The following is a 27,818-nucleotide window of genomic DNA, read 5'->3' as shown; positions in this document are numbered from 1 at the left end:
TTTTTCATGAAAAAGTTCCAAAAATTCAGGAGCACAGAAAAAAGCGACTTTTCTTTTCGAATGCTTTGAGAGAATTTAAGGTTAACACCGAGAGATGGCGACACAAAGAAAGAAAATAAGGTTTGGTCTTGGAATTGATTTTTCCTTTCTTTATCTCTTTCTTTTTCACTTCTTTTTATTCATTTGTTGTTTTTGATTTTTTCTGATTTAATAATAAAATGTTTTAAATTGTTTGTTATTTTGATTTTTTTTTCTATTCTTTTTGTCTGGAATTTAAATGGTGTTTTGATTCTACTTCCTCTGTTATCAATGATGGGCTGCTTCTGTTGTAAGTCTAAACGTCGTACAGAGGATACAAGTAATCAACCCTCCGGTGACAATTTGACCAGTCGATCACCAGGCCTCACCCAACAACACCATGAATTAATCAGTGCACCCATACAAAGTAATTTGGATTCTTCTCATGTTCATGTGTCTAATTTAAGAAATGGTGGACAACTTAATCCTTCTGGAGTTGTTGGTGCCAGTGGTTCATCTAATCTGCCTGTTGTACCGGTTCTAAATGATGATAGTTTACATGGACCAGAGGATCACCTTCTTAACAATAGTAAAGTGTTTGTTGCCCTTTATGATTATGATGCTCGGACTGAGGAAGATTTAAGTTTTAAGAAAGGTGAACATTTAATCGTGGTTAATGATACTCAAGGTGATTGGTGGTATGCTAAATCAAAATCAACCAAATTAGAGGGATATATACCCTCCAATTATGTTGCCAAACTGTCTTCTATTGAAGCAGAACCGTAAGTTTCAATATAAGAATAATAATAATCTAAGTTAACCCATCTTTCATTATGTTCTAATTGTTTCTTTTTCTTTTTTGGTGTATCTTCTTTTTTTTCTCACCTTACTCTCTTTATCTTCCTCCTCCTCCTCTTCTCTCTCTCTCTCTTCTTTCACACAATCTTCACTTCATCATTTAATATATAAAAGATGGTATTTTGGAAAAATCAAGCGAGCTGAAGCTGAAAAGAAACTTTTGATGCCAGAAAATGAGCACGGATCATTCCTTATTCGGGACAGTGAAAGCCGTCGTAATGATTTCTCCTTGTCAGTTCGTGATGGTGATACAGTAAAACACTACCGAATCAGAAATCTAGACGAAGGTGGATTTTTCATTGCCCGTCGAATACCATTTAAAACCTTACAAGAACTTGTTGAACATTACAACAAAGACGCTGATGGTTTATGTGTAAACTTAAGGAAACCCTGTATTCAAATTGAAAAACCAACTACCAGTGGTTTGTCACATAGAGATCAATGGGAAATTGATCGAACCTCTCTCAAATTTACCCGTAAACTTGGCCAAGGACAATTTGGTGAAGTTTGGGAAGGTCTTTGGAATAACACCACACCAGTAGCAATTAAAACTCTAAAGACAGGTTAGTTTAACAGAATTGATTAATTATTATTTCCATACTTCTGGAAGGAAGTCAAAACTGAGATGGTTATCAATTTCTCTTTCTCTCTCATATTTACATTGAAAGGAGCGAAAAAAGCAAATTCTTTCCCTACTCAGGCATCACACAGATTGTTTTTGATCAGTGAAATTGTATCGTTAGAAAGTCGCCAAAAATGATCATATTTTTGTATACGAATAGAAATTAACCTTCATCATTTATAGACAGCAAATAATATCTTTACCTTCAATTCTTCCTTCAGCCTTTTTTTACTCGATTTTATCGATCCATCACTTTTAAAAAGGCGAAAATGACTCAGTTATTGTTTCCTTAATTAGGTTTAAACGTTTCAATCGTAGCTGAAAGATAATCGTAAACAAAAAAAAACCAAACAAAACTTCAATTGATTTATTAATTTTTTTTCTCTCTCTCTTATTCCAGGAACTATGGATCCAAAAGATTTCTTAGCTGAGGCTCAGATCATGAAGAAACTTAGACATCCTAAATTGGTACAACTTTACGCTGTTTGTACTTTAGAAGAACCAATTTACATCATTACCGAATTGATGAAAAACGGAAGCCTTTTAGAGTATCTTCAAGGAAAAGGACGTAGTCTTAAACTCCCCCAACTTATTGACATGTCAGCTCATATCGCCTCTGGAATGGCCTACCTTGAGTCACAAAATTATATACATAGAGATTTAGCTGCTCGAAATATTCTTGTTGGTGAGAAAAATGTTGTTAAAATTGCTGATTTTGGTTTGGCTCGGTTAATTAAAGAAGATGAATACGAAGCTCGTGCTGGTGCTCGTTTCCCAATCAAATGGACAGCACCAGAAGCCGCTAATTTTAGTAAATTCAGCATAAAATCGGATGTCTGGTCTTTCGGTATTTTATTAACCGAAATTGTTACATATGGTCGTTTACCTTATCCAGGTATGACCAATGCTGAGGTATTACACCAAGTTGAACATGGTTACCGAATGCCTTGTCCACAAGGATGCCCGCAGGCACTTTATGAGATAATGTTAGAGTGTTGGCATAAAGATCCAATGAAAAGACCAACATTTGAAACATTGCAATGGAAACTTGAAGATTTCTTTACACTGGATGGATCCGATTATAAGGAAGCTTCCGGTGTCCACTAGGATGTGTAACATAATTAACAACAATTTAAACATATTTATACAATTTGACACAATTTTCAACTCTTTTTCTTCATCATCATCGATTTAACTTCAATTCAAAAATCTTCTCTTCTTTTTTTTCTTTAACTCTCCTGATTTACGATGTTAGTGAAGTAAAGAAAAAAAAAGAAAAACCAAGAAAGAGAGAGAGAAAAAAAGAAATGCAATTTTCTTCATATGGACGAGCAATTAATTAACCATATTCTCAGCCATTTGTTACTCCAAACTACTTCTTCAATCAAGAACTACCGATGTCAACACTAAACAAACAATCGTATTTCTAATCTTCTTGAAAGGTTTTCTTGATCTCTCCTTTTCCCTCTTCTATTTACCCTGTAGATCTTTACCAATTTGTCTTATATCACTCACATAACAACAAAAGGCACTCAAACTCTTGGTATCAAAAAAACGTTCTTTTCCTTTGACTTCCTTTTACATCACCTTTTTGGTATCAATCTACTTCTATCAATTTATCACTTCTTTTTTTACACATCAAAATTGATAACAAAAACCTTGTGTTCGTACGTCAGGTTGAAACTTTTTTGTAGATCCAAGAATTGACTTATATTTCTCTCTTTTCTCTTGCTATCTTCTTTTTTTCAATTCTCTTTCTCTCTTAAGTGTGCGAAAAGTGCCATCAAAAATTTCTGCTTTTTTTTCTTTAATAGAATATTAGTGTTCATGATAAATTTCGAATTCGATTTTGTAATTACACCGTTATCTATGTCGACTGAACATTCATCAATCACCATTTCTCTTCTTTAGTGTATCTTTATCTTTTATCATTATGTCAATTCTTCATTATCTTCATTGAAGTGAAATGCTCACTCTGTATTTCTATCAATTGCAATGCTCTCACTTTTCTGTTCTCTTCTCTATCTCATCATCATCATCATCATCCTTATCATCGCCATCAAATGAACCACAACAACCCAGACAACGTCGATACTATTCCAGTAAAAACAAAGGCCCAACAACAAGACGACCCCACCACCTATGCTCAAGCATTAATCATCTTTTTAATTTTATATATGCTTGTTTTCTCCATCAATCTCCCTCTATCTCTCTCTCATTTTGTTAGATTTCTCTTCTATTAATTTTGGCTCCCTTAACTTTATTTACAAATATTGTATTCACAAAAAACATTCTCATCAAATTCCAATCATTTTGTAAACTTTACATCCAAATCATTAGCACCTTATACTTAACACCCTTTCCACCACCGCCACTCATCAAAACCATCAATTCATTTTCCCTCTTCCTGAAAATCACCTTCATTTATAAAGGTGATTTTATCTCTCTCTCTCTCTCTCTCTCTCTCTCTCTCTACTCTTTCCACTTCAAAAATAATGTCTCTTTTTTCAATGTTGCAAGTAAAAAGTGAAGAGAAAAAAAAATCAAACCAAAACAAAAACAATCTTAACCTTTCATTTGAAAACAATCAGTTAATCTGACAAAACATCAACATGATCAATGAAGCAAATTATTGTGTCAACCGAAATGAGGGAATCATTTTAATACTTCACTTATTTTGCTTTTTGATTAAAGGGTCAAATAGAATTACAATTTTCTCCATTTCAGTTACTTTTCTCGCTTTCAACAATTAATCATTTAATTGTTAGAATTTTAAATCGTTGACCAGCCCGCCAACCAGAATATCTATTCACTCCTATCATATGTTTTCCTTTCATATGTAACCAGTTTCACTCTTGATACTTTTGTTTTCTTCCTTTTCTTGCAATTAGTTAATTTAATTTTCTACAATTAGTGATCAATTATCAGCAATACATAAACAATTAGCTAATTGTAATTTTTTTAATTCTTTTTAATCAGTTGAAATAATTTCCTATTATCAAAAGTGTTGGTGGTTTTCACTGTTGATAAAATAATCACTTCAATTGTTGATATCTACTAATTGTGATTGTTTGATTGTTCATAATCATCACAGCGATTAACAATGATGTGAAAGGATTAACCTACTGATTGCATATTAATAATTAATATATATAAATACCTGTTAATGTGTTTTAATTGTTTTCCATTTTTCTATCAACTTGGTTTTCACCAGCACGATTGAACGTGTTTACTATTATATTTTGAATTGATTATCTTTTCTCTAATTTTCTGCTAAATTTATTTTTCTATTTCAAGTGTTCAATTAATTGTATCATGTCTACAACCAGTTAAAGGATTTAATCGTCCAATTAACATGATTAAACCATCATTAGATTAAAAAATCAACCACCAACATCAGGTAACAACAACAAACATTAACCTTTCCAAGCAACATCCCAATCAGGATTTATTATCAAATCACCTTTTTTTTCAAATCATCATCATCATCATCATCTTCATCTTGATCTCCATCATCATCACCCAACACCACAACCCTTAAAATTAAATCAACTAATTTAACCAAAATAATCTTTAATCAATCAACATCATCTCCAGTTCACTTTATCCATTTAACCTTTGATTTTTTATTCTATTCTTTTCTCTCTCTCTCTCTCACTTTGTCACCTTGAATGACATAATCTATTCAATTGTTATCCATTAGATTACCAGATTATCCCGAACATTTCAAGTGCTTTTAATTGTTGGCTGACAGATCAAAATCAAAGTGACCTTACGTTTTACTCTTGGTAACATGGAAACATTGGATATAATAATTCAAATTGTCGGATGGATTTACTTTGCTGCCTGGTCAATCAGTTTCTATCCTCAAATTTTAATCAACTATCAGCGTAAAAAAGTGACCGGACTTGATTTTAATTTCATCGCCCTTAACCTTTCCGGTTTCTTGTGTTACACCATCTACAATGTTTGCCTGTTTTACATTCCCCGTTTCAAGGAGGATTTTGTCCACTTTAATCCAAACCAAACGGAGCCCGTTTTTGCCAACGACATCGGCTTTTCAATCCATGCCACTTTCGCCACCATTGTCACCATAATTCAATGTCTCATCTACGAACGGGGCAATCAAAAGGTTCACATTACCGTTATCATCGCTACTGTGGTCATCTGGCTCGGCGCTGGTATACTTACAGTGTTGGTCATTGTCCACAAATTAAACACTTTCTATCATGGTTATTACTTTGCCACCGTTAAATTGGGAATCAGTGCTTCCAAATACTTCCCTCAGGTATTAATCAATTAATTTGATTTTCTATTATTATCCTTTTTCCTCTAATCAATATTGCAAATTGTATTTCTATTTTTTGGTTATATTCATTGATTAGAACAAGTTTCAAGTTCAATGACAGACACTCTCTCGGGTTAATTATCTGACCAGTTGAGTTAAACTGGATTAAAAATTAATCGTTTAAATTTAGATTACATCTCATTACTTTGATTCTAACTCTTTAGTGTTTTAACAATTGATTTGATCAATTCTGGTTAACCACATGATCACTTTTCTCAGTATTTATCTAATTGTTCAAATATAGTTGTTGATTAATTAACATCGTTTTGTTTTCTTTCAGTTAATTTAATCATTAATTATCATGTTTCTTTTAATTTGATCACAGGCTTACTTTAATTACAAGCGTAAATCAACAATCGGCTGGAGTATTGGAAATATATTACTTGATTTTACTGGTGGATCATTTAGTTTAATTCAACAAGGATTGTCAGCAATTAAGGAGAGTAAGTAAATTTTCCTATTAAAGTTAACAGTTGAATACAATTACAAATGATTACCACTATTAATGGTTGATATTAATAATTAAAAACGTAGTTACTTGAGCTAATCATCATGAGCCATTTAATTAGTTAATTATCCAATATTATACAACCTTAATCATTTTGCTCGTTTGAAATTAATATTTATTTACTAATCATTTTGTAGCCAAATGTGATTAATTGAAACAATTAAGTACAAATATTAACATTCAATGTAATTCAACAGGTAATTTTATGATAACGATTTTATTAATTGTTAATTTTTTGTTATTTTTATCCAGAAAATATTGATACAATGATCGGCAATCCCGTTAAATTTGGCCTTGGATTATTGTCAATGGCCTTTGATGTTTTCTTTATGATCCAACATTACATTTTTTATGTTGATCGAGAGGAACCCGAAGACAATTCAAGAAGTGATTTATATTATCAATCGGATCAAATTGATTACAACAATGAACAAAATAACCGTAACAATCAGCCTCACATAGCTTAATTGTTACAAAGTGTAACTTGATTATCTTGTCAACAACAAACTCTCCTAATCCATTACCACCAACATCATAATCATCATCATCCCCATTTTTCATCACTTAATCATTCATATATTAGATAATTTAATTCCGTTTAATCTTAATCGCCATTTTAATTGTTCCCCAGTAACTTTTATATATTTAATTATTGTTGTGTTTTTCACATTCACATTTTTCAATATTTTCCTATTCTCAAGCCAATCTATTTTTGTGCAATAAGAAAAATCAACAAATTTTGATTACAATATAATATTTTTATATTCATCCAACCCAAATAATTAACTTGATCACTTTTAAAACTATTAATATTAGCAAGTGTATTTTCCAATTTATCGTGTAAAAGGTTAATTGTTAGTAATTGATCAAGACAATCAATGATATCGTAAAGTAACTAAACTTGTTGACAAAGACGATGAGACAATTTCAACTGTAAACTTTGTTGATTATCATTGAAGATGATCAAAGATGATGATGCTCTTGGCCTCGTTAATATAAACCAGACAGAATTAAAATATTACAAACAATTAACAGAGACAAATTTCGTGTTAATTTTATCCGATTCATTGAAATTCAACGATTCTTTCATAGAAAATCCTACCAACCGTAATCCTTTTTGTGAAAAGCGAAATCTTGACATTTTCAAAACACCGATATTATTACTATGGCCTGATAGCAAATTCGATAACTAAATTGCTTTTCACCAGAAATAGCAAACATCCATCAAGAAGGAAATGAATATTATTACAAAAGATATAAAAGATAAACAAGAAAAGAAAACCTAAATTAGGATTAGCTAACTTTTCCTCTCGATTTTTCAAAATAAACATTTACCTTCATGTTGATCTGATTCCCAGAAATGTTCAAATTGTTTCCGTCCATCTTTGTGACAGTTGTATTGATTTTGGTGTTTCTGGTTTTCAGTATAAACAAATTGTTGTACAGAACGATTTCAGTTACTTATCCGGTTTTCATTTTGAGAATCATTCGGCCTTACTTAGAACTTATTCTGACTTTTTACAGAAATTTAATTAACTCAGAAGCTTTTGTACAAATCCAATTCATAGATAAGCTCGAAAAATTCCTAAAATGACCTGCAAGTGCGTATTGAACTGAATAACCTTAAATATGATAAAAAAGTATCGGCCAAACTGCCATAGACTGAATATGGACCATTTAGTGGTTTTCGAGAAATCATGAAAAGAAAACGGAAATAGTTCTAAGATCGACCTGTAAAAAACTCTTCCCGCACTCTTTTTGTTAATCTTTTCCCTGTTAACGAACCAATATTGTAACAATTAACCTTTAAAACAACTACAAAAATCAAAGGAGATTTACAATCAATTAACCACAAAAATATGAAGTAAAAACAATCAGCTAATGAAACCAAATTGTAATTAAAAGGATTTAATCATCTTCATTAATTATTGATTATTGTGATGTTTAAAAGTTAACTGTAATTCTGGTTCTTAAAATGAAACATTTGAAATAGGATAATGTTTAATTTTTAATTGTTAAAAATGATTTCATTTTGCTCAATAAATCAAATTATTATAAACCAAATCCCATTTCAATTAATCCTGATTACAATCAAATAAACATGATGATACAATTTATTTTTTATAAGTTGATTGTTTAATCAACAAGAAACATTTTTCAATCATAATTCATAATTTGTGAATTAAAATACAAGTCAAAGGCTAAAAATTTTTCTCGATTCTTTTAGATAGAAAACCTTAATTGTTAACTGTAATTAACCGGATAATTATGATCGTTCGGGTAATCAACAAGCTAAAATATAAATATTACTCACGATAAGTTCAGAGATCATGGTGATTCAGGTGAAGTCTGAGTTTGTACTCAGATCAATTGATTTAAACGACCATGAACAATTAATGGCTTAATTATCAATTTTTAATCAATTTTATTACAATTAGTCAATCTAAACCTTTCATTGTATGATATTAAAAAGAAATTAGTTTTTAATTGAATCACTAAATTAATTGGTGGCAATTAAAGATATGATCAATTCGATAATGAAATATTGAGAATCAGTCTAATTATTAATAGTTAATTATTCAATTTCCTTGATATTTAAAAATTTAAAACTTTGATTATTTTAATCATTTGATACACAATTCGTGCAATTGTATCAATTTTTTGTTCAGTTTCGAGTTCAATCTGAAGTTTAAAGTTGTTAACAATGAACAGTTATCAAAATCAACTCTTTAATATTGATAATCAATCATCACAATCAACTAATCCACCTCAAGTTATATTCACATCAATCGGAACAAAATATTATTCAATCGTTTCAGTTTCAAATGGGTTAATTGGAAACAGTTTATTTCTGATAATAATATTGATAAAAGCTCTCGATGCTAAAATAACTTTGAAATTTAATGAATCAACGATGGAACCACAATTAACACTGGATTTGCCATTTCTATTGTACATCTTGATTGAAATTTTCACCACTTCAAAATTTCATTTCTATTTCACAATAAACTTCATCTCAACAATTAACTCATCATGGTTAAAGCTAATCGACCATCAGGGTCAACAATTTGTTAATTACTTACACAGTAATCGCAAAATTTACCAAACAATTATATTAATCTTCGCAGTTTTAATTCTTACAGCCATGCTAATCACTTACTCAATTTATTATACTGATCGTGATTATTATTTACTAGTTTCCAATTACAATGTAACAACAATTAACTCAACCAAAATGATTCAAATTAAATTAACCTATTATATAAAAATCTTACAAAGATTTAGTCTGTTAGTTAATTTCTTTCTAAATCAATTGATCATCGTTGATTGTTCATTAATCGCCCAAACTATTTATCATTTCATCAACATTCAAATCTCATCAATTGACATTGGACATTCAAATGATCACAATTTACTTGATCACATTAGATCAATTCGAGTAAAGTTCAATCGGTGCTACGATTTGGTTACTAAATTAAGGATATTCATGGATCCATGTTTACTACTTGGAGTCTTCATTTATTATACTTATTTTTTAAGCACCAACATTTATAAATGTGTATTCACATATGATAAATTAAGATATGGTATCATTCAGTTTGGTGTCATCGTTGAAACTGTCTTATCATTGGCGATAATGATTTATATCACATATCCAATTGTCGAAACTCATTGTCTATCTGTTCAATCATATTCAACGATTTACTCTTTATCGTTTAATGGTAAAGTTAGAAAATCGGACGAAATATTAAATGAGGTAATTATCTTATAATACTAAGATGTGTTCACTAGAATTTGACAAAAAGTTTGGGTCTTTTTTTTGCTTCTCTCTGATTGTTTACAATTGATTAAATTATATCAAATGAAAGTTCAGCTATTCATCTACATTCATGAAAAATTTGAAAAAATTCTGATGAAAGGTTTTTAAACAATTAAATTTTGAAAAAAAGTTCCCAAATTTTCGAAAATTTTTTATGTTATTCTCTATGAAAATTCTAGTGAACACATCTTATTTGACTTTCATTCACTTGTTTGTTTTTTACAATTATAAACAGATTACATTGTTGATTAATCGTATTGATAGAAAGGATCTTGGATTTTCTTGTGGTGGGTTTTTCATGATCACACCTGAATTCATAACTTCGGTGGTCACTATTATTTTCACCATTGTTATTGCGACTCCTTCGTTTGCTAATTAGAAACCAATGAACATCAAAATACTTTTATAATCAAGCAAAAGTTTCATTTTATAAGATTTTATTGATCTAAATTAACAGATATTAAATTTCATTCCATTTTGTAATAACATAACAATTTTACTGGATTTAGAATTTCAAATAAATTCACCAATTAAGATGTAAGAGTCTATAGATGATCAACAGTTATTAACAACAATCAACAACCAGAATAAAAATGTCCCAATTATAACAACTTTCTTAAGTTTAGAATTAAATTAATGATATTGTGCCAATTAAGGAGAAAACAATTGATTAGAATTTTCTGATTATTCGTTGATTAGACTGTGGATAGTTCCAATATTTATACCATCATTGGTCCAGAGTGGACACTTTTGTGGCCCAGAGATGGTCTTTTGTTAACTACTCAAACTTATTTAAGTTATTCATTAGTAAATCAATTGCTCTAGATAATATTGTTGTTGTAATCAATATTTCAAAAATATTTATGATTATCAATATTAGTAAATTATTCATTTAATTATTTCAGTTGTAAAATTTACTTGATATTTAAAAATTTAAAACTTTCATTTTTTCAATGTTTGGTTGTACAAAATTAGTATCAATTTTAGTGCAGTTTCAACTTAAGTTTAACCTGTTAACAATGAACAACTATCTGAGCCAAATATCTAATATTGTTAATCGATCGTCTAATCAAAACCAGTCATTTAGTATTGATAATCGATCACCACAATCAACTAATTCACCTCAAGTTATATTCTCATCAATCGGAACAAAATATTATTCAATCGTTTCAGTTTCAAATGGGTTAATTGGAAACAGTTTATTTCTGATCATGATGTTAATTGTAGCTCTTGATTCAAGAACTACTTTGAAATATAATGAATCAACGTTGGAACCACAATTAACATTGAATCTTCCAATGTTACTGTTTATCTCAATTGAAATCTATACGTTTATAATATTTCATTTCTATTTCACAAAACAATTCATCTCAACAATTAACGATCAATGGATAAAATTGACTGAAGGTCAACAAATCGTTAATTGTTTACTTCGCAAACGTAAAGTTTACGAAACAATCATAATTATTAATGCAGTTTTTGCTCTTGCAATCGATGCAGTTTCTTACTCTATTTATTATACTGATTACGATTATTATTTGATTGTTTTCGATTACAATTCAACAACAATTAACTCAACTAGAACGTCTCACATTGGGTTAGTCTTTTATATAAGAATAATTAGAAGATTAATTTTGATTGGTAACTTTTTTTTAAATGAATTGATCATCGTTGATTGTTCATTAATCGCCCAAACTGTTTATCATTTCATCAACATTCAAATCTCATCAATCGATAAACATTTGTATGATCACAATTTACTTGATCACATTAGAGCAATTCGATTGAAGTTTAATCAATGCTACGATTTGGTTACTAAATTAAGGATATTGATGGATCCATGTTTACTTGGAGTCTTCATTCAATATACTCATTTTTTAGCGAAAAACATTTATAATTGTATCTTTGAATATCATAACTTAAGCTTAAAAATGTTGCAATTTAATTTCATCACTGATACTATTTTATCATTTTCGACAATAATTTGTATGACTTATCCAATCGTTGAAACTCACTGTGTATCTGTTCAATCATATTCAAAGATTTACTCTTTATCATTTCATGATAAAATTAGTAAATCATTCGAACTATTAAATGAGGTAAGATTTTCATTAACTGTATTATCTTAACTGATTTTTATTCACTTGTTGGTCCTTTTTATGATTAGGTTACATTGTTTGCCAATCGTATCGATAGAAAGGATCTTGGATTTTCTTGTGGTGGGTTTTTCATGATCACACCTGAATTCATAACTTCGGTGGTCACTATTATTTTCACCATTGTTATTGCGACTCCTTCGTTTGCTAATTGAAAATCAATGGATATCTTAATGTTTACTAATAGTTGACAATAATATAATAACAACAACAAGAGAGAGAGAGAGAGAGAGACAGAATTTAATGTAACGAAAAAGTTTTTATTAGTCTAAATCAACAGCAATTAAACTTCATTTTATTTTGAAATAACATAACAATTGTACTGGTTTTAAATTTCAAATAAATTCACTCTTAATCACCAATTAAGATGTAACAATCAATAGATAATCTGATTAACAGTTAATAACAATCAACAACAAGAATAAATATGTAATAATTATAACGGTTTGCGTAAATTGTAAGTTAAATTGGAGAAACATTGTAACAATTAAGAGAAAAACAATTGATTAGAATTTCCTGGTGATTTGTTGATTAGATTGGGGATAAAATTCCAGTGTCTTTATCATCATTTTGATCTGAAGAGGACGAAAGAGCCTTGACGATCTTTGGATTATAAAGTTTAGGGTCAGAAACCATTCGAACAAAGAAACTCCGTCGATATTTGAGACTGGAATTGATCTTACGATCGAAGACAATAACTTCGTCATTCATTTCATCTTCCGTGTCTTTCTTTGTCTCTTCTTCTTCTTCATCCTCGTCATCATAATCATCATCTTCTTCTTCCTCAGCTTCATCTTTATCTTTATTTTTGTCTTTATTTTTGTCTTCATCTTTACTATGATCCTTTTCTTCACTGTCATTATTATTATTATTCTCGTCGTCTTCAATTAATCCTAAGGATTTGTTAATTGTCTCAACTGTAGTTGATTTAGACAAATTGTTAGTATGATCATTGTGGTTGTTGGAATTGTTGATTCTATTTTCATCTAATTGTTTCAATGATGAAATTGAATTCGATGTCGATAATGAAGATAAAGTTGATTCTTGTTTCGAGAGAGACTTTTGTTTCTCTACTCCTCCTCCTCCTCCTCCTCCGGTTCCATGAGATATTGAGTGTTGACGATGACGATGTGAGTGAGAACGAGAGTGTGAATGAGATGCTTCTGATTCTGATTCAATGATTCTCAATAAATTTGACGAAAATTGTGAAATTATCTCATAAGATGAATTAATATCTTCTTCAGTTGCATGTTGAGAGCAGACACAAAATCGTATCACGTATTTATTTCCTAAATTAGCAGGAACCATGTGCATCTCACCCGAAGCATTGATCGATGATAATAACTTTTTATTCAATGTATCCGATCCCTGAGTGAATCAAACAAAGTGATTACAATTAATCAAAGTACCGAGAAACTGAGTGACCAAAACTCACCTTTAATCGGAAACAAACAAGACCGAAAATAACTTGATTCATGATCTCGAATCTTTCATCTTGTCTCATTAGATTTTCAAACTTCTTGGCCAATCGAACATGCTAATTGTTCAAGTTTAACACCACAAAAGGTCAAATGGTTAACAATTAGTTTATTTCTACTCATTACTACCAATCTACTAATTAGAAAGCTTGAAATACTTACATTTCGAATATACTTTTGTAATCCTTCAATTCCATAATTACGAACAACAAACCATAACTTCAATGAACGAAATCGTCGACTCAAAGGTATTCCCCAGTGCTGATTGTTTGTTTCAAGAGACAACAATTACTTTCAATTGTTTCATTAATTGTTAATAACTTACTCGATAATCAATTGCTTTATCTGAATAACTGTGTTGTAAATACAAAGGATCAACAACCAAAGCTTGGGTCAATTTGAATCTATCAGTTACCCTGATGGTCAATAGAAAATTAATTTATGAAAAATATTAATAATAATATGAATGATTTGTGATAAAAATTTATAATTACCATAATAATGAACAATCAAAATTGATCAACATCCATTTATTTGGATTCATATTAAAAGATGAAGCGAGCTAATGAAATGAAATTATATTCAACCAATCAAATATTAGTTTTAATTGTTTCTTATTCTTATTTATATTTATTTTATATTTCTAAATAATATTCACCTCGACTCCTTTTAGTAGATATTGAAATTCTGGACAAATCAATGAGCTTCCTCCATAAGCAGCATCCACATGTAACCAGATTCCGTATTTCTGACAAACTACACCAACTGAATCAATTGGATCAACCGAACAACAAGAAGTCGATCCCAATGTGATACAAGCCCAAAAAGGAATCAAACCTTGACTTTTGTCTTCGACAATCGATCGTTCAAGTAGATCAGGTCTCATTCGAAATTGATCATCAGTGTCCAATATTCGTAGTTTAACAAATCCAATCATCGCCGCTTTCTCGACAGACGAATGAGCCTCTTTCGAGCAATAAGCAATCAGTTTACCAAGAATATCGGTGTCTTTAACATAAGGCTCTTGTTTCTTTGCTTGTTTAACTGCTTCGTAACGAGCGGCTAAAAGAGTCACCAAAATACATTCAGATGCTGATCCCTATTGAGAGATTATCAGTATTCATTCATTAGATTGTTACACGTTTTATCAAGACAATCAGTTAATCAGTTGATCAGTTGATCATTTAATCAATTACCTCAATTACTCCTCCACCTTTACTATTTTCAGCAAAGCAAAGAAACTTTTCTGGAAGCCCAATGGCCTTTCCCATCCAATCCAACATGATTGTCTCAAGTTCAGTACATGAAGGTGAAGCTGCCTAATAATATGAATCGACAAATATGTTAACCTCTATCACTATCCTCTTCCTGTAAGAAAGAGTAAGAATCTTACCCATGAGAATCCAATACATGAGATCGCATCAGTCAACATATCAGCAAGAATTGACGGATAACTATTTCCTGCAGGAAAATAAGCATTAAATCTCGGGTGTTGCCAATGAGTAATTCCAGGCATAATTAAGGAATTAAAATCATCCATAATTTTATCCCATTTTTCACCTTTTAATGGAGCATCAGTAGGTAATTGTGGAGACAAATAACCAGGCTCAACATTCGGAGTCACTCGCAATTTATCAATTGTATCCAGATAATTAGCGATATAATCAACCATCTCTTTACCAACGATTCTCCATTCACAGGAATCCATTCCAAACTATTCCACAATTCATTAGTTATTCATAGTTTTCATAAATTCCATCATTACTAGTCAATGATTACTCATCAATGATCGTTAATTACTCACCTTTTGATCGGATGATGGACAACATTTAGAGAAATTTAATTCTCTTTCTCTTTCTCTTTCTGCTCCTTCTTCGTCTCCATCCTCTTCTTGTTCGTCTTCTTGATTGTTACCAAATTGTGATACAGAATCACACTGATCAATTTCATCTTCATCTTCATCTTCATCATTTTTTCCATTTCCATTTCCATTTCTGTTTCTATTCTTAGAACCACAATTATCTCCATAAATTATTGTATTATCTTCATTAATCTTTATCTTTGTAACTCTTTTACCCTTTGATTTTTTATCTTCAACTTTAATCCAACTTGAATCAGAACCACAATCACTTTGATTACTTTTAATTAAACTTCCATTTAATTTACACGAACAAACACAATTTTCATCATGATGATTCATCTTATTACTATTATTCTGATTACCTGTTGATCTAAATATATCACCGATTAAATTACTTAAAGTTGATGAAATTTTTCGAGATCTTTCACTTTCACTTTTACTTTTACTTTTATCTTTGATATTATCACTTTTTATCAATTTACTATAACAATTAACTACTACTGATGAGGTTGTTAATGGTTTGGATGAACATGATGATGATTCAGATGTAGTAACAATTAATTGTTTCTTTAAATCACTTTTAATATTTTCCTTTTGGATTGTCGATTCTTTTAATAACAAACTTTCATCAATCAATTCATCCGTTGATTGTTGTTGTTGTTGATTTAATAGTTCATTTAGACTCGATTTACTATTGAATAAATAATAACAACAATTTCCAAATAATCTTGAATAACACATTAACCAATCACCTTATTTATATGTAAATCAATAAATTTATCATTCAAATTACATGATGATTATGATGAAAAGTCAAAATATCACGACCATCGTCACTATCATAATCATAATCATCATCAACTAATCAACTAAAACATCAACAATTAAAAGGTAAATATAATATTAGACAAAGGTAATTGTAAGGTTTTAACTTTACTCTGAATGGGAATAAAAAAGTTCCTCTTTGTAAAAACTGATCTTGAAAGAGTCAAAATAATTTTTGTTTATCAATAGTATAAAAAAAACTGATCATCATCATCATCATGATAAAGAAGATGAAGATTATGATGAGAGATGATGACAAATAAAAGGATAAATACCATAGGCTTGACATTCCAAACACGATATAAATAAAATGATCCAACACTTATAATCTATTGTTATCTATTAACCTGCACAACCTCCCACTCCACCTCCCAGCATATTTACCCTCCCACCTTCCCCATCATGATATCATTCAGCATCCTCATCCTCATCCTCGTCATCATCATAATCATCATAATCATCTTCGTCTTTAATAATACATTGCTATTCAATATATAAGCTTGAGCAATCTATTTGATTGTCCCATTGATCCAGTTGGTGACATTGGCAAAAAAACGTTTCATCATAATTTAAACTGATTCTTAACTGTTAATGATTATTTAAAATCTAATAAAATTGATTGATTGGTTAATAGTGACCAAGTTACATTATCAAGTAATTTATTTACTTTTACGAAATGATTAAAGATATTTATTAGATGTTTGATTTGAGGAATATAAAATTAATTGATTGAGGTGATTAACATCCCAATTTGATAATTAATAACAGTTTTTTTCACAACTTGATTGGCTGATTATCAAACTAATTGTAGTTTTTTCAATTTGATGGAATTCAGAAAATTAAATATCAAAATTCAGCTGAGAATTTGAAACTTTGCTTGTTGTCTCTCATCATAGAGTAAAAAATTGAGGTTAAAATATTAATTATCTCATATTGTCATCATTTATTAAATCATCGTCATCCCTTTGATCATCTTCCTGCTCATTGCTTAATTGTTCAATCAAATTGAATCCTAACAAATAATTATGTTGATTATCAATTTTGATTATTCACTTTTATGGTAACCCAAATAATAAATGTGAAAACAACAACAACAAATTCAGTCTATCCTCTAATTAATCAATTAATTGTTTATGATGAGGTAAAAGTTGTTGATGATGAAGATAATGTCAAGGGTTGACTAGATGTTGATGGACTCGGGATTGGATAACATCCTTTGGTAAAGTAAAGGTCATCGATAGCCAGGGTTGAGTTTTGCTCTCCCTTGACCATTGCCACAAGGAACAGGTATTCACCAGGTGAGCCGAGGTCAATTTCGACTTCGACTCGAGTAAATAAAGATTTCTCCCATTCCAAATGAACAACTTCGATAGTAGAAAATGGATTAAGTGAAGATGAATTTTCACTTGACCTAATTAATACTTGACCAGAGTGACTATTGGTCAAATAGTAAAATATTAATTTACAATAACCTCCAATGGGCATTAAAGTGCCAATTGAGCCGATACTTTTTCTTGATTTACTTTTTGCTTTGAGTATTAGATAGTGACCACTAGAAGTGCCTAGTGTGTGGTCAAATGTTGGCCCATCGGTCAGTGAATTAGAGGAAATTGTCCTAATTAAACCTTGAGAATCATTTTGTGAACAATTTTTCCATGGGCAGAATTCATTGGTTGATTTAATAACCATCGGTTTCCATGAGCAATAATCATCTTCAAATGAACATCTCAGACTGGAAATTGATTGTGAATTATTGTTAATTGTATTAGAATCATTATCATCATCATTTGCGATCAAATTTGAATCAACACTCGATGAAGAGTCACAATTAATTTCATCACTTGAATCAGGACAATTAATCTCATAGTCACAAACTTCATCTCGATGAATACAAAGACCTCCGGTTGAACAATTAAATGAAAGGTTTGGATTGAAGGTACAAGAAACTTCATTGTGACTTCCATTGGTCAAGCAGGAAAGTACTGGACATGGTTGATAAGTATGCCAACAAAGGTCAACCTCAAGTCGTTTGATTAATTGTGGACTAGATTGTTGAGAGAAGTAAGAAAAAAAATTGTTAACAATTAAGAAATATTAACGATTTGACCAGTTGATGACCAAGTACAAAGGACACAATTGAATATCAAATATGTAAACTTAATTAACTTTTGAGTGATGATATGGTGGTAAATGTTGGACAACAATTAATCTTGTTTCTGTTGAATTGTAAGTTTAATTTTCTTGTCCCAAATACAATATGAATGACCACTAGATCTATATAAACATGGACAATGGTCACTCTTAAGGTTCACAGTGACAAGAGATGTACTTGAATGAGAAATCATCTGTTGATCATCAAGTTAATATAAGTGATACCTGTGGTTTGTTTGACAACAATCAAGTGGTAAACTTGATAATTTAAACAATTGAATCTCTATTACCAATTAACTGTGGTCAAGAGATGGACACAGAATCAAAACAATAATCAGTAAAAATGATTCAAGACAATCAATGGTCAACAGGAACAGTGAGAAATAAAAATCAATTACAAATAATAAGACTCAAAATCAACAACAATTAAACTGTTTCTGATGATCAACTAGAATATCAACTAGACATTGATTAGGTTGATTGTTGATTTCAATCAGCAATTAGTTGAACAATCAGATAAATCAATGACAGACCACAGTTCCAATTGTAAAGGTTATCAAAGGTCTAATTGTTTAGAGTTAAAATTAACAACTTACACATAATTAAGGGGTTGATTTGATTGGAAATTGATAATTAGTCGGAATAAATTATTCCTAATTAATGGTAAATCAATTGAGTATTCCCTTGAAAAAAGATTCAATTTCTCATTTGAATCCATCCATAGTTGAATTGCTGGTGAACCTTCAACTTGATACCAAACAATTAACTTATTAACTGTATATCCATTGACTATTACACCATAATTAGTTTCCAATTGAATGTTACACTTTAAATTGTCACCAGTTAACCAGGAAGTTGTGTAATTAATTTGATTTGAAGGGATTGTTGAATTGGTCCAATCGTTGATTAAGTTAATTTTATTTTCACTTGAAGTTGACAATTCAATAATTTGTTGATTTGATGATAAAACAATGGACACAATTAAATTCAATTGTAATCCAATTGTGACCAGTAACAAAATCACATTGATTAATAACATAGTTAATTGTTGAAATGAAAAAATCTATCAAAGAAAATAATTAGTTAATATTAATGATTTTCAAAACAAACTTGATTAATATGTAATTCTTGTTGATTGTAATTAGTATGATTGATGAATTGACAATTTATGAGAGTTAAATGATTTACAATTAACGACAGGATAGTTAATCAGTTACAATTGTTGTTAATCAGAAATTGAAAACAACAACACTAATGATCACAATTAAATAATTACAATTTGTTGGAAACGTAAATTGTTTATTGTTGATTAACTACTTAAATCAAATCAATTAACTATCACAATGATTATATTTTTAATCAAATTTTTACCTTGGCAGTGGTTACACTTTAAGAGGTAGTTAATCAACATTAATTAATCACAATTAGCTCATCTTCACAGTTTCCGTGATTCAAATTGTGATTAAATTGATAAATAAAACAGTTAATTGTAACTTGGCAACTAAATCAATAAATTGTTGTCAAATGAATGAGGAAAAAAAAACTTAGTAAGCAAAAGTAATAAAACAATTTAATCACTCAAATTGAAGTAAATTAAAAGTATAACAATTAAATTAGATCAGTAACCTGAAATTACCTTAAACAACAACAACAATCAGTAAATTTCATAATCACAATATGTTAATCATTTAAACCAATAATCAAGTAAACAATTAATTGGTCACCCATTTAAAACTAAATCAAATTTGATTATCCATACAAACAGACAATCAGCAAACAATTAATACAGAATTGCAGACAAACCAATAAATCATAACCAGATTAAACAGCTATTAACATCAATAAACAGTTCGCAAATGTAATTAACTAATTGTGATGAATGGATTAATTGGGTTAGGATTAAATTAGATTGTAAATTTGTCCTCGGAAAAGTAAAATATCATCAAAAGAATCAATTAGATGATGAAAAATGATTGGAATGAAAAATTATGATAATTTTGCCTGGAAAATGAATTCTCCAACTCGAAAGGCTCGAATTCTGCTTTTTTAATTGAAACCTATGAGGATCATTTCCATTGATAATAACGAGATGATCATGATGAGGTTGATATAGAGAGAGAGGGATAAAGATGATGATGCAGGTTAATGGATAACAAAAGATGAGGATGAAAATGATGATGAGTGGCTGGTCTATTATTTATATTCTGTAAGGAATGTCAACCTATTATTATTATTATTATATTCTCTTCTTTATTATTATTATCATCACCTCCCATCACCGATCATCATCATCATCTCCATCTCTCATCATAATCTTCATCTTCTTTATCATGATGATGATCAGTTTTTTTATACTATTGATAAACAAAAATTATTTTGACTCTTTCAAGATCAGTTTTTACAAAGAGGAACTTTTTTATTCCCATTCAGAGTAAAGTTAAAACCTTACAATTACCTTTTAATTGTTGATGTTTTAGTTGATTAGTTGATTGGTTGATGATGATTATGATTATGATAGTGACGATGGTCGTGATATTTTGACTTTTCATTATAATCATCATGTAATTTGAATGATAAATTGATTGATTTACATATAAATAAGGTGATTGGTTAATGTGTTATTCAAGATTATTTGGAAATTGTTGTTATTATTTATTCAATAGTAAATCGAGTCTAAATGAACTATTAAATCAACAACAACAACAATCAACGGATGAATTGATTGATGAAAGTTTGTTATTAAAAGAATCGACAATCCAAAAGGAAAATATTAAAAGTGATTTAAAGAAACAATTAATTGTTACTACATCCGAATCCGCATCCGCATCATCATCATCATATTCATCCAAACCATTAACAACCTCATCAGTAGTAGTTAATTGTTATAGTAAATTGATAAAAAGTGATAATATCAAAGATAAAAGTAAAAGTAAAAGTGAAAGTGAAAGATCTCGAAAAATTTCATCAACTTTAAGTAATTTAATCGGTGATATATTTAGATCAACAGGTAATCAGAATAATAGTAATAAGATGAATCATCATGATGAAAATTGTGTTTGTTCGTGTAAATTAAATGGAAGTTTAATTAAAAGTAATCAAAGTGATTGTGGTTCTGATTCAAGTTGGATTAAAGTTGAAGATAAAAAATCAAAGGGTAAAAGAGTTACAAAGATAAAGATTAATGAAGATAATACAATAATTTATGGAGATAATTGTGGTTCTAAGAATAGAAACAGAAATGGAAATGGAAATGGAAAAAATGATGAAGATGAAGATGAAGATGAAATTGATCAGTGTGATTCTGTATCACAATTTGGTAACAATCAAGACGACGAACAAGAAGAGGATCGAGACGAAGAAGGAGCAGAAAGAGAAAGAGAAAGAGAATTAAATTTCTCTAAATGTTGTCCATTATCCGATCAAAAGGTGAGTAATTAACGATCATTGATTAGTAATCATTGACTAGTAATGATGGAATTGATGAAAACTATGAATAACTAATGAATTGTGGATTAGTTTGGAATGGATTCCTGTGAATGGAGAATCGTTGGTAAAGAGATGGTTGATTATATCGCTAATTATCTGGATACAATTGATAAATTGCGAGTGACTCCGAATGTTGAGCCTGGTTATTTGTCTCCACAATTACCTACTGATGCTCCATTAAAAGGTGAAAAATGGGATAAAATTATGGATGATTTTAATTCCTTAATTATGCCTGGAATTACTCATTGGCAACACCCGAGATTTAATGCTTATTTTCCTGCAGGAAATAGTTATCCGTCAATTCTTGCTGATATGTTGACTGATGCGATCTCATGTATTGGATTCTCATGGGTAAGATTGTTACTCTTTCTCACAGGAAGAGGATAGTGATCGTGATAGAGGTTAACATATTTGTCGATTCATATTCTTAGGCAGCTTCACCTTCATGTACTGAACTTGAGACAATCATGTTGGATTGGATGGGAAAGGCCATTGGGCTTCCAGAAAAGTTTCTTTGCTTTGCTGAAAATAGTAAAGGTGGAGGAGTAATTGAGGTAATTGATTAAATGATCAACTGATCAACTGATTAACTGATTGTCTTGATAAAACGTGTAACAATCTAATGAATGAATACTGATAATCTCTCAATAGGGATCAGCATCTGAATGTATTTTGGTGACTCTTTTAGCCGCTCGTTACGAAGCAGTTAAACAAGCAAAGAAACAAGAGCCTAATGTTAAAGACACCGATATTCTTGGTAAACTGATTGCTTATTGCTCGAAAGAGGCTCATTCGTCTGTCGAGAAAGCGGCGATGATTGGATTTGTTAAACTACGAATATTAGACACTGATGATCAATTTCGAATGAGACCTGATCTACTTGAACGATCGATTGTCGAAGACAAAAGTCAAGGTTTGATTCCTTTTTGGGCTTGTATCACATTGGGATCGACTTCTTGTTGTTCGGTTGATCCAATTGATTCAGTTGGTGTAGTTTGTCAGAAATACGGAATCTGGTTACATGTGGATGCTGCTTATGGAGGAAGCTCATTGATTTGTCCAGAATTTCAATATCTTCTAAAAGGAGTCGAGGTGAATATTATTTAGAAATACAAAATAAATATAAATAAGAATAAGAAACAATTAAACTAATATTTGATTGGTTGGATATAATTTCATTTCATTAGCTCGCTTCATCTTTTAATATGAATCCAAATAAATGGATGTTGATCAATTTTGATTGTTCATTATTATGGTAATTATAAATTTTTATCACAAATCATTCATATTATTATTAATATTTCTCATAAATTAATCTTCTATTGACCATCAGGGTAACTGATAGATTCAAATTGACTCAAGCTTTGGTTGTTGATCCTTTGTATTTACAACACAGTTATTCAGATAAAGCAATTGATTATCGAGTAAGTTATTAACAATTAATGAAACAATTGAAAGTAATTGTTGTCTCTTGAAACAAACAATCAGCACTGGGGAATACCTTTGAGTCGACGATTTCGTTCATTGAAGTTATGGTTTGTTGTTCGTAATTATGGAATTGAAGGATTACAAAAGTATATTCGAAATGTAAGTATTTCAAGCTTTCTAATTAGTAGATTGGTAGTAATGAGTAGAAATAAACTAATTGTTAACCATTTGACCTTTTGTGGTGTTAAACTTGAACAATTAGCATGTTCGATTGGCCAAGAAGTTTGAAAATCTAATGAGACAAGATGAAAGATTCGAGATCATGAATCAAGTTATTTTCGGTCTTGTTTGTTTCCGATTAAAGGTGAGTCTTGGTCACTCAGTTTCTCGGTACTTTGATTAATTGTGAACACTTTTTTTGATTAACTCAGGGATCTGATACATTGAATAAAAAGTTATTATCATCGATCAATGCTTCGGGTGAGATGCACATGGTTCCTGCTAATTTAGGAAATAAATACGTGATACGATTTTGTGTCTGCTCTCAACATGCAACTGAAGAAGATATTAATTCATCTTATGAGATAATTTCACAATTTTCGTCAAATTTATTGAGAATCATTGAATCAGAATCAGAAGCATCTCATTCACACTCTCGTTCTCACTCACATCGTCATCGTCAACACTCAATATCTCATGGAACCGGAGGAGGAGGAGGAGGAGTAGAGAAACAAAAGTCTCTCTCGAAACAAGAATCAACTTTATCTTCATTATCGACATCGAATTCAATTTCATCATTGAAACAATTAGATGAAAATAGAATCAACAATTCCAACAACCACAATGATCATACTAACAATTTGTCTAAATCAACTACAGTTGAGACAATTAACAAATCCTTAGGATTAATTGAAGACGACGAGAATAATAATAATGACAGTGAAGAAAAGGATAATAGTAAAGATGAAGACAAAAATAAAGATAAAGATGAAGCTGAGGAAGAAGAAGATGATGATTATGATGACGAGGATGATGAAGAAGAAGAGACAAAGAAAGATACGGAAGATGAAATGAATGACGAAGTTATTGTCTTCGATCGTAAGATCAATTCCAGTCTCAAATATCGACGGAGTTTCTTTGTTCGAATGGTTTCTGACCCTAAACTTTATAATCCAAAGATCGTCAAGGCTCTTTCATCCTCTTCAGATCAAAATGATGATAAAGACACTGGAATTTTATCCCCAATTTAATCAACAAATCACCAGGAAATTCTAATCAATTGTTTTTCTCTTAATCGTTACAATGTTTCTCCAATTTAACTCACAATTTACGCAAACCGTTATAATTATTACATATTTATTCTTGTTGTTGATTGTTATTAACTGTTAATCAGATTATCTATTGATTGTTACATCTTAATTGGTGATTAAGAGTGAATTTATTTGAAATTTAAAACCAGTACAATTGTTATGTTATTTCAAAATAAAATGAAGTTTAATTGCTGTTGATTTAGACTAATAAAAACTTTTTCGTTACATTAAATTCTCTCTCTCTCTCTCTCTCTCTCTCTTGTTGTTGTTATTATATTATTGACAGCTATTAGTAAACATTGAGATATCCATTGATTTTCAATTAGCAAACGAAGGAGTCGCAATAACAATGGTGAAAATAATAGTGACCACCGAAGTTATGAATTCAGGTGTTATCATGAAAAACCCACCACAAGAAAATCCGAGATCCTTTCTATCGATACGATTGGTAAAAAATGTAACCTAATCACAAAAAGGACCAACAAGTGAATAAAAATCAGTTAAGATAATACAGTTAATGAAAATCTTACCTCATTTAATAGTTCGAATGATTTACTAATTTTATCATGAAATGATAAAGAGTAAATCTTTGAATATGATTGAACAGATACACAGTGAGTTGCGACAATCGGATAAGCGACATAAAACATTGTCACCAATGATGAAATAAAAGCGCAGATGAAATTAAATTGCAACATTTTCAAGCCTAAATTGTTATATTCAAATATGCTCATATAAGTTTCAAAGGCTAAAAAATGAGTATATTGAATGAAGACTCCAAGTAAACATGGATCCATTAATATCCTTAATTTAGTAACCAAATCGTAGCATTGATTAAACTTCAATCGAATTGCTCTAATGTGATCAAGTAAATTGTGATAAACAGTAACATTGGAAGGTTCAATGTTAATTGTGGTTCCATCGTTGATTCATTATATTTCAAAGTAGTTCTAGAATCAAGAGCTACAATTAACATCATGATCAGAAATAAACTGTTACCAATTAGACCATTTGAAACTGAAACAATTGAATAATATTTTGTTCCGATTGATGAGAATATAACTTGAGATGTATTAGTTGATTGTGGTGATCGATTATCAATATTAAAGAGTTGATTTTGATAACTGTTCATTGTTAACTTAAGAATTCAAATTCAGAATTACCTTGGCTCTGAATTTAACTAAAGTTAATACGAATTTTGTACAACCAAATAATTAAAATAATGAAAGTTATAAATTTTTAAATGTAAAAAAATGAATAATTATTATTTAATCATGTCAATTCTTAATATTTCAGTATCATATTGATCATAACAATGCTATTATTTAGAGCGGTTGATTTGATAAAAAACTTGACCTACAGAGAAAACTTCGTACAAATATTAATAGTTATCAAAATTGAACAAGTTCGTAAAAAGTAAAAGGTCATTTAGGTCATTTCTTAAGGTAGACATTTAGAGGTCATTCGAAGGTTTTTGAAAAGACAAATATCAAATGGTTCCATCATCGAAGTATGGATTCAAAACTGAAAACAATTAGCAGTTCAGCACAATTTGTGTTGATTTTACTATTGAAACTGATGGATAAACTTCCCGTCTGAACCGGAACTTAGAAAGGTTCGTATATTTTTGTACCTAATATGTACACCTTTGTATCTAATAGAACTATGAGAATTTGAGATTCATGACGAAGAGAAAAAAATTCAAATGGTTATTGGTGACGAAAATCTGATCAATTGATTAATCCAAATATTGTCAAGGTTCTTTCATCGTCTTCAGATCAGAATGATGATCAAAACATTGGAATTTTATCCCCAATCTAATCAACGAGTCACCGAGAAATTCTGATTAATTGTTTTTCTCTTAATTGTTATAATATCATTAATTTAATTCTGAAGTTATGAAAAACGTTTCAATTGTTACAAATTCATTTTTGTTATTAATTGTTAATCAGATCATCTATTGATTGTTACACCTTAGTTGGGGATTGAGAGTTAATTAATTTGAAATTTAAAATTCAATATAATTGTTATTGTTATTATTATAAAATGAAATGAACATTAATTGCTGTTAATTTAGATTAATAAAAGCTTTAATTTTCTTGTTATATTCAACAATTAACTTAATCTTTTTGTCTAATCGCTGGATTAAAAATTCAAAACTAATAAGCTTAAAAGATTAACCGATGTATATTGTTGACAGTTAATCTTTAATTACCACAATTACTCAAATCAAAGCAATCTAATCAATTATTAAAATGATAGACGAAAAAAAAAAATCAATTATTCAACAATTATTACAACGAAACTATTAAAACCAAATGTTTACAATCAGTTCATTGATTAAATCAACAAGTTCACCTTCATTGACAATTCAAGTTGATTGGTTGCTAGAATCAAATTCAATTTAAAAGGAACCAACAATCAAACATGAAACAAAAAAATGAAACTAAATCAGAGCAGCAACTAAAAAATCAACATTAACAAACTAAATTATCATAATGTAAATCTTAAACCAAGAAAACAAGGATTCTAATTGTTTACAATTAGTGATAATCATCATAAATATTATGATTAAAATAAACACAAAGTAACCATTGATTTTGAATGTTAATAATAAAACATACGAGTCACTTAATTGTTTACTTTTCCTCGGATTTACCTCGCCCTTGCAAACAGAATCAACAATTTGTCTTCCATAATCATCATCATGATAATCATCATTTTCCCACCTCGTCTTTACCACCGTGAGGTTTTTCATCACAATTATAATCTAATTGCCCCGGAAAAAGGCTCTTGATAACAAGTAACCATAGTGAACTTCATGTTATCGGTTCTCAAAGAAAACCTTAGAAAATGAAGATTTTCATCCTCATCCTTCATCTTCTCTTTCTTTCCTTTCTCTCTCTTGCCTCCCTCTCCCTCGAACTGGGCTGTCTAAACCGTTCTTAT

The 27,818-nt window shown here is 30.0% G+C and overlaps 6 protein-coding genes across 9 annotated transcripts; 4 read left to right on the top strand and 2 right to left on the bottom strand.

Moving 5' to 3' along the window:
* Positions 1 to 165: 165 nt before the first annotated feature.
* Positions 166 to 4,534, top strand: LOC128389911 (tyrosine-protein kinase Src42A-like). Its single transcript, XM_053349568.1, has 3 exons — positions 166 to 800; positions 991 to 1,439; positions 1,899 to 4,534. Exons 1-3 carry the CDS (start codon positions 310 to 312, stop codon positions 2,603 to 2,605), a joined length of 1,647 nt encoding a protein of 548 aa, XP_053205543.1. The 5' UTR covers positions 166 to 309; the 3' UTR covers positions 2,606 to 4,534.
* On the top strand, positions 4,473 to 7,136 carry LOC128389922 (cystinosin-like). Of its 2 annotated transcripts, XM_053349580.1 has the most exons (4): positions 4,473 to 4,898; positions 5,202 to 5,786; positions 6,172 to 6,289; positions 6,607 to 7,136. In XM_053349580.1, exons 2-4 carry the CDS (start codon positions 5,292 to 5,294, stop codon positions 6,819 to 6,821), a joined length of 828 nt encoding a protein of 275 aa, XP_053205555.1. In that variant the 5' UTR covers positions 4,473 to 4,898; positions 5,202 to 5,291; the 3' UTR covers positions 6,822 to 7,136. The 2 variants fall into 2 exon arrangements, with proteins under 2 accessions (XP_053205555.1, XP_053205556.1); XM_053349581.1 differs by lacking the exon at positions 4,473 to 4,898 and having other exon boundaries at positions 4,971 to 5,786.
* A 4,159-nt stretch (positions 7,137 to 11,295) lies between these two features.
* On the top strand, positions 11,296 to 12,525 carry LOC128389920 (uncharacterized). Its single transcript, XM_053349578.1, has 2 exons — positions 11,296 to 12,273; positions 12,342 to 12,525. Exons 1-2 carry the CDS (start codon positions 11,386 to 11,388, stop codon positions 12,483 to 12,485), a joined length of 1,032 nt encoding a protein of 343 aa, XP_053205553.1. The 5' UTR covers positions 11,296 to 11,385; the 3' UTR covers positions 12,486 to 12,525.
* An 83-nt stretch (positions 12,526 to 12,608) lies between these two features.
* On the bottom strand, positions 12,609 to 17,007 carry LOC128389905 (tyrosine decarboxylase-like). 2 transcript variants are annotated; one of them, XM_053349558.1, is made up of 10 exons: positions 15,613 to 17,007; positions 15,369 to 15,522; positions 15,202 to 15,269; positions 15,005 to 15,127; positions 14,467 to 14,907; positions 14,303 to 14,370; positions 14,134 to 14,224; positions 13,971 to 14,069; positions 13,766 to 13,867; positions 12,609 to 13,698 (listed from the first exon to the last, which is right to left on the bottom strand). In XM_053349558.1, exons 1-10 carry the CDS (start codon positions 16,408 to 16,410, stop codon positions 12,862 to 12,864), a joined length of 2,781 nt encoding a protein of 926 aa, XP_053205533.1. In that variant the 5' UTR covers positions 16,411 to 17,007; the 3' UTR covers positions 12,609 to 12,861. The 2 variants fall into 2 exon arrangements, with proteins under 2 accessions (XP_053205533.1, XP_053205532.1); XM_053349557.1 differs by having other exon boundaries at positions 15,202 to 15,522.
* Positions 17,008 to 17,136: 129 nt separating this feature from the next.
* Positions 17,137 to 20,074, bottom strand: LOC128389918 (MAM and LDL-receptor class A domain-containing protein 1-like). Its single transcript, XM_053349576.1, has 2 exons — positions 19,242 to 20,074; positions 17,137 to 18,538 (listed from the first exon to the last, which is right to left on the bottom strand). The coding sequence occupies exons 1-2, from the start codon at positions 19,682 to 19,684 to the stop codon at positions 17,626 to 17,628; spliced, it is 1,356 nt and encodes a 451-aa protein (XP_053205551.1). The 5' UTR covers positions 19,685 to 20,074; the 3' UTR covers positions 17,137 to 17,625.
* Positions 20,075 to 21,096: 1,022 nt separating this feature from the next.
* On the top strand, positions 21,097 to 25,090 carry LOC128389906 (tyrosine decarboxylase-like). Of its 2 annotated transcripts, XM_053349560.1 has the most exons (10): positions 21,097 to 22,071; positions 22,162 to 22,315; positions 22,415 to 22,482; positions 22,563 to 22,685; positions 22,783 to 23,223; positions 23,319 to 23,386; positions 23,465 to 23,555; positions 23,620 to 23,718; positions 23,822 to 23,923; positions 23,991 to 25,090. In XM_053349560.1, exons 1-10 carry the CDS (start codon positions 21,259 to 21,261, stop codon positions 24,807 to 24,809), a joined length of 2,778 nt encoding a protein of 925 aa, XP_053205535.1. In that variant the 5' UTR covers positions 21,097 to 21,258; the 3' UTR covers positions 24,810 to 25,090. The 2 variants fall into 2 exon arrangements, with proteins under 2 accessions (XP_053205535.1, XP_053205534.1); XM_053349559.1 differs by having other exon boundaries at positions 22,162 to 22,482; positions 23,991 to 25,084.
* Positions 25,091 to 27,818: the final 2,728 nt, after the last annotated feature.

This window comes from Panonychus citri, unplaced genomic scaffold, assembly GCF_014898815.1.
Source record: "Panonychus citri isolate SS breed McGregor unplaced genomic scaffold, ASM1489881v1 Contig00111, whole genome shotgun sequence".
Lineage (NCBI taxonomy): Eukaryota > Metazoa > Arthropoda > Arachnida > Trombidiformes > Tetranychidae > Panonychus > Panonychus citri.
This window is presented reverse-complemented; position numbering and strand designations above follow the sequence as displayed.

What these genes read in the sequence shown, in the direction of transcription:
- LOC128389911 (XM_053349568.1), top strand. Translation starts at nt 310, where the DNA reads ATGATGGGCTGCTTCTGTTGTAAGTCTAAACGTCGTACAGAGGATACA. An exon ending in TCTTCTATTGAAGCAGAACC is followed by an intron (nt 801 to 990) that starts GTAAGTTTCAAT and finishes AATATATAAAAG; the next exon opens with ATGGTATTTTGGAAAAATCA. An exon ending in AATTAAAACTCTAAAGACAG is followed by an intron (nt 1,440 to 1,898) that starts GTTAGTTTAACA and finishes CTCTTATTCCAG; the next exon opens with GAACTATGGATCCAAAAGAT.
- LOC128389922 (XM_053349580.1), top strand. Translation starts at nt 5,292, where the DNA reads ATGGAAACATTGGATATAATAATTCAAATTGTCGGATGGATTTACTTT. An exon ending in CTTCCAAATACTTCCCTCAG is followed by an intron (nt 5,787 to 6,171) that starts GTATTAATCAAT and finishes ATTTGATCACAG; the next exon opens with GCTTACTTTAATTACAAGCG. An exon ending in ATTGTCAGCAATTAAGGAGA is followed by an intron (nt 6,290 to 6,606) that starts GTAAGTAAATTT and finishes ATTTTTATCCAG; the next exon opens with AAAATATTGATACAATGATC.
- LOC128389920 (XM_053349578.1), top strand. Translation starts at nt 11,386, where the DNA reads ATGATGTTAATTGTAGCTCTTGATTCAAGAACTACTTTGAAATATAAT. An exon ending in CATTCGAACTATTAAATGAG is followed by an intron (nt 12,274 to 12,341) that starts GTAAGATTTTCA and finishes TTTTATGATTAG; the next exon opens with GTTACATTGTTTGCCAATCG.
- LOC128389905 (XM_053349557.1), bottom strand. Translation starts at nt 16,410, where the DNA reads ATGTGTTATTCAAGATTATTTGGAAATTGTTGTTATTATTTATTCAAT. An exon ending in AAGGTGGAGGAGTAATTGAG is followed by an intron (nt 14,908 to 15,004) that starts GTAATTGATTAA and finishes ATCTCTCAATAG; the next exon opens with GGATCAGCATCTGAATGTAT. An exon ending in TACAAAAGTATATTCGAAAT is followed by an intron (nt 13,868 to 13,970) that starts GTAAGTATTTCA and finishes TTGAACAATTAG; the next exon opens with CATGTTCGATTGGCCAAGAA.
- LOC128389918 (XM_053349576.1), bottom strand. Translation starts at nt 19,684, where the DNA reads ATGTTATTAATCAATGTGATTTTGTTACTGGTCACAATTGGATTACAA. An exon ending in AATCAACCCCTTAATTATGT is followed by an intron (nt 18,539 to 19,241) that starts GTAAGTTGTTAA and finishes TCAACAATCTAG; the next exon opens with TCCACAATTAATCAAACGAC.
- LOC128389906 (XM_053349559.1), top strand. Translation starts at nt 21,259, where the DNA reads ATGTGTTATTCAAGATTATTTGGAAATTGTTGTTATTATTTATTCAAT. An exon ending in CATGTATTGGATTCTCATGG is followed by an intron (nt 22,483 to 22,562) that starts GTAAGATTGTTA and finishes TCATATTCTTAG; the next exon opens with GCAGCTTCACCTTCATGTAC. An exon ending in AAGGTGGAGGAGTAATTGAG is followed by an intron (nt 22,686 to 22,782) that starts GTAATTGATTAA and finishes ATCTCTCAATAG; the next exon opens with GGATCAGCATCTGAATGTAT.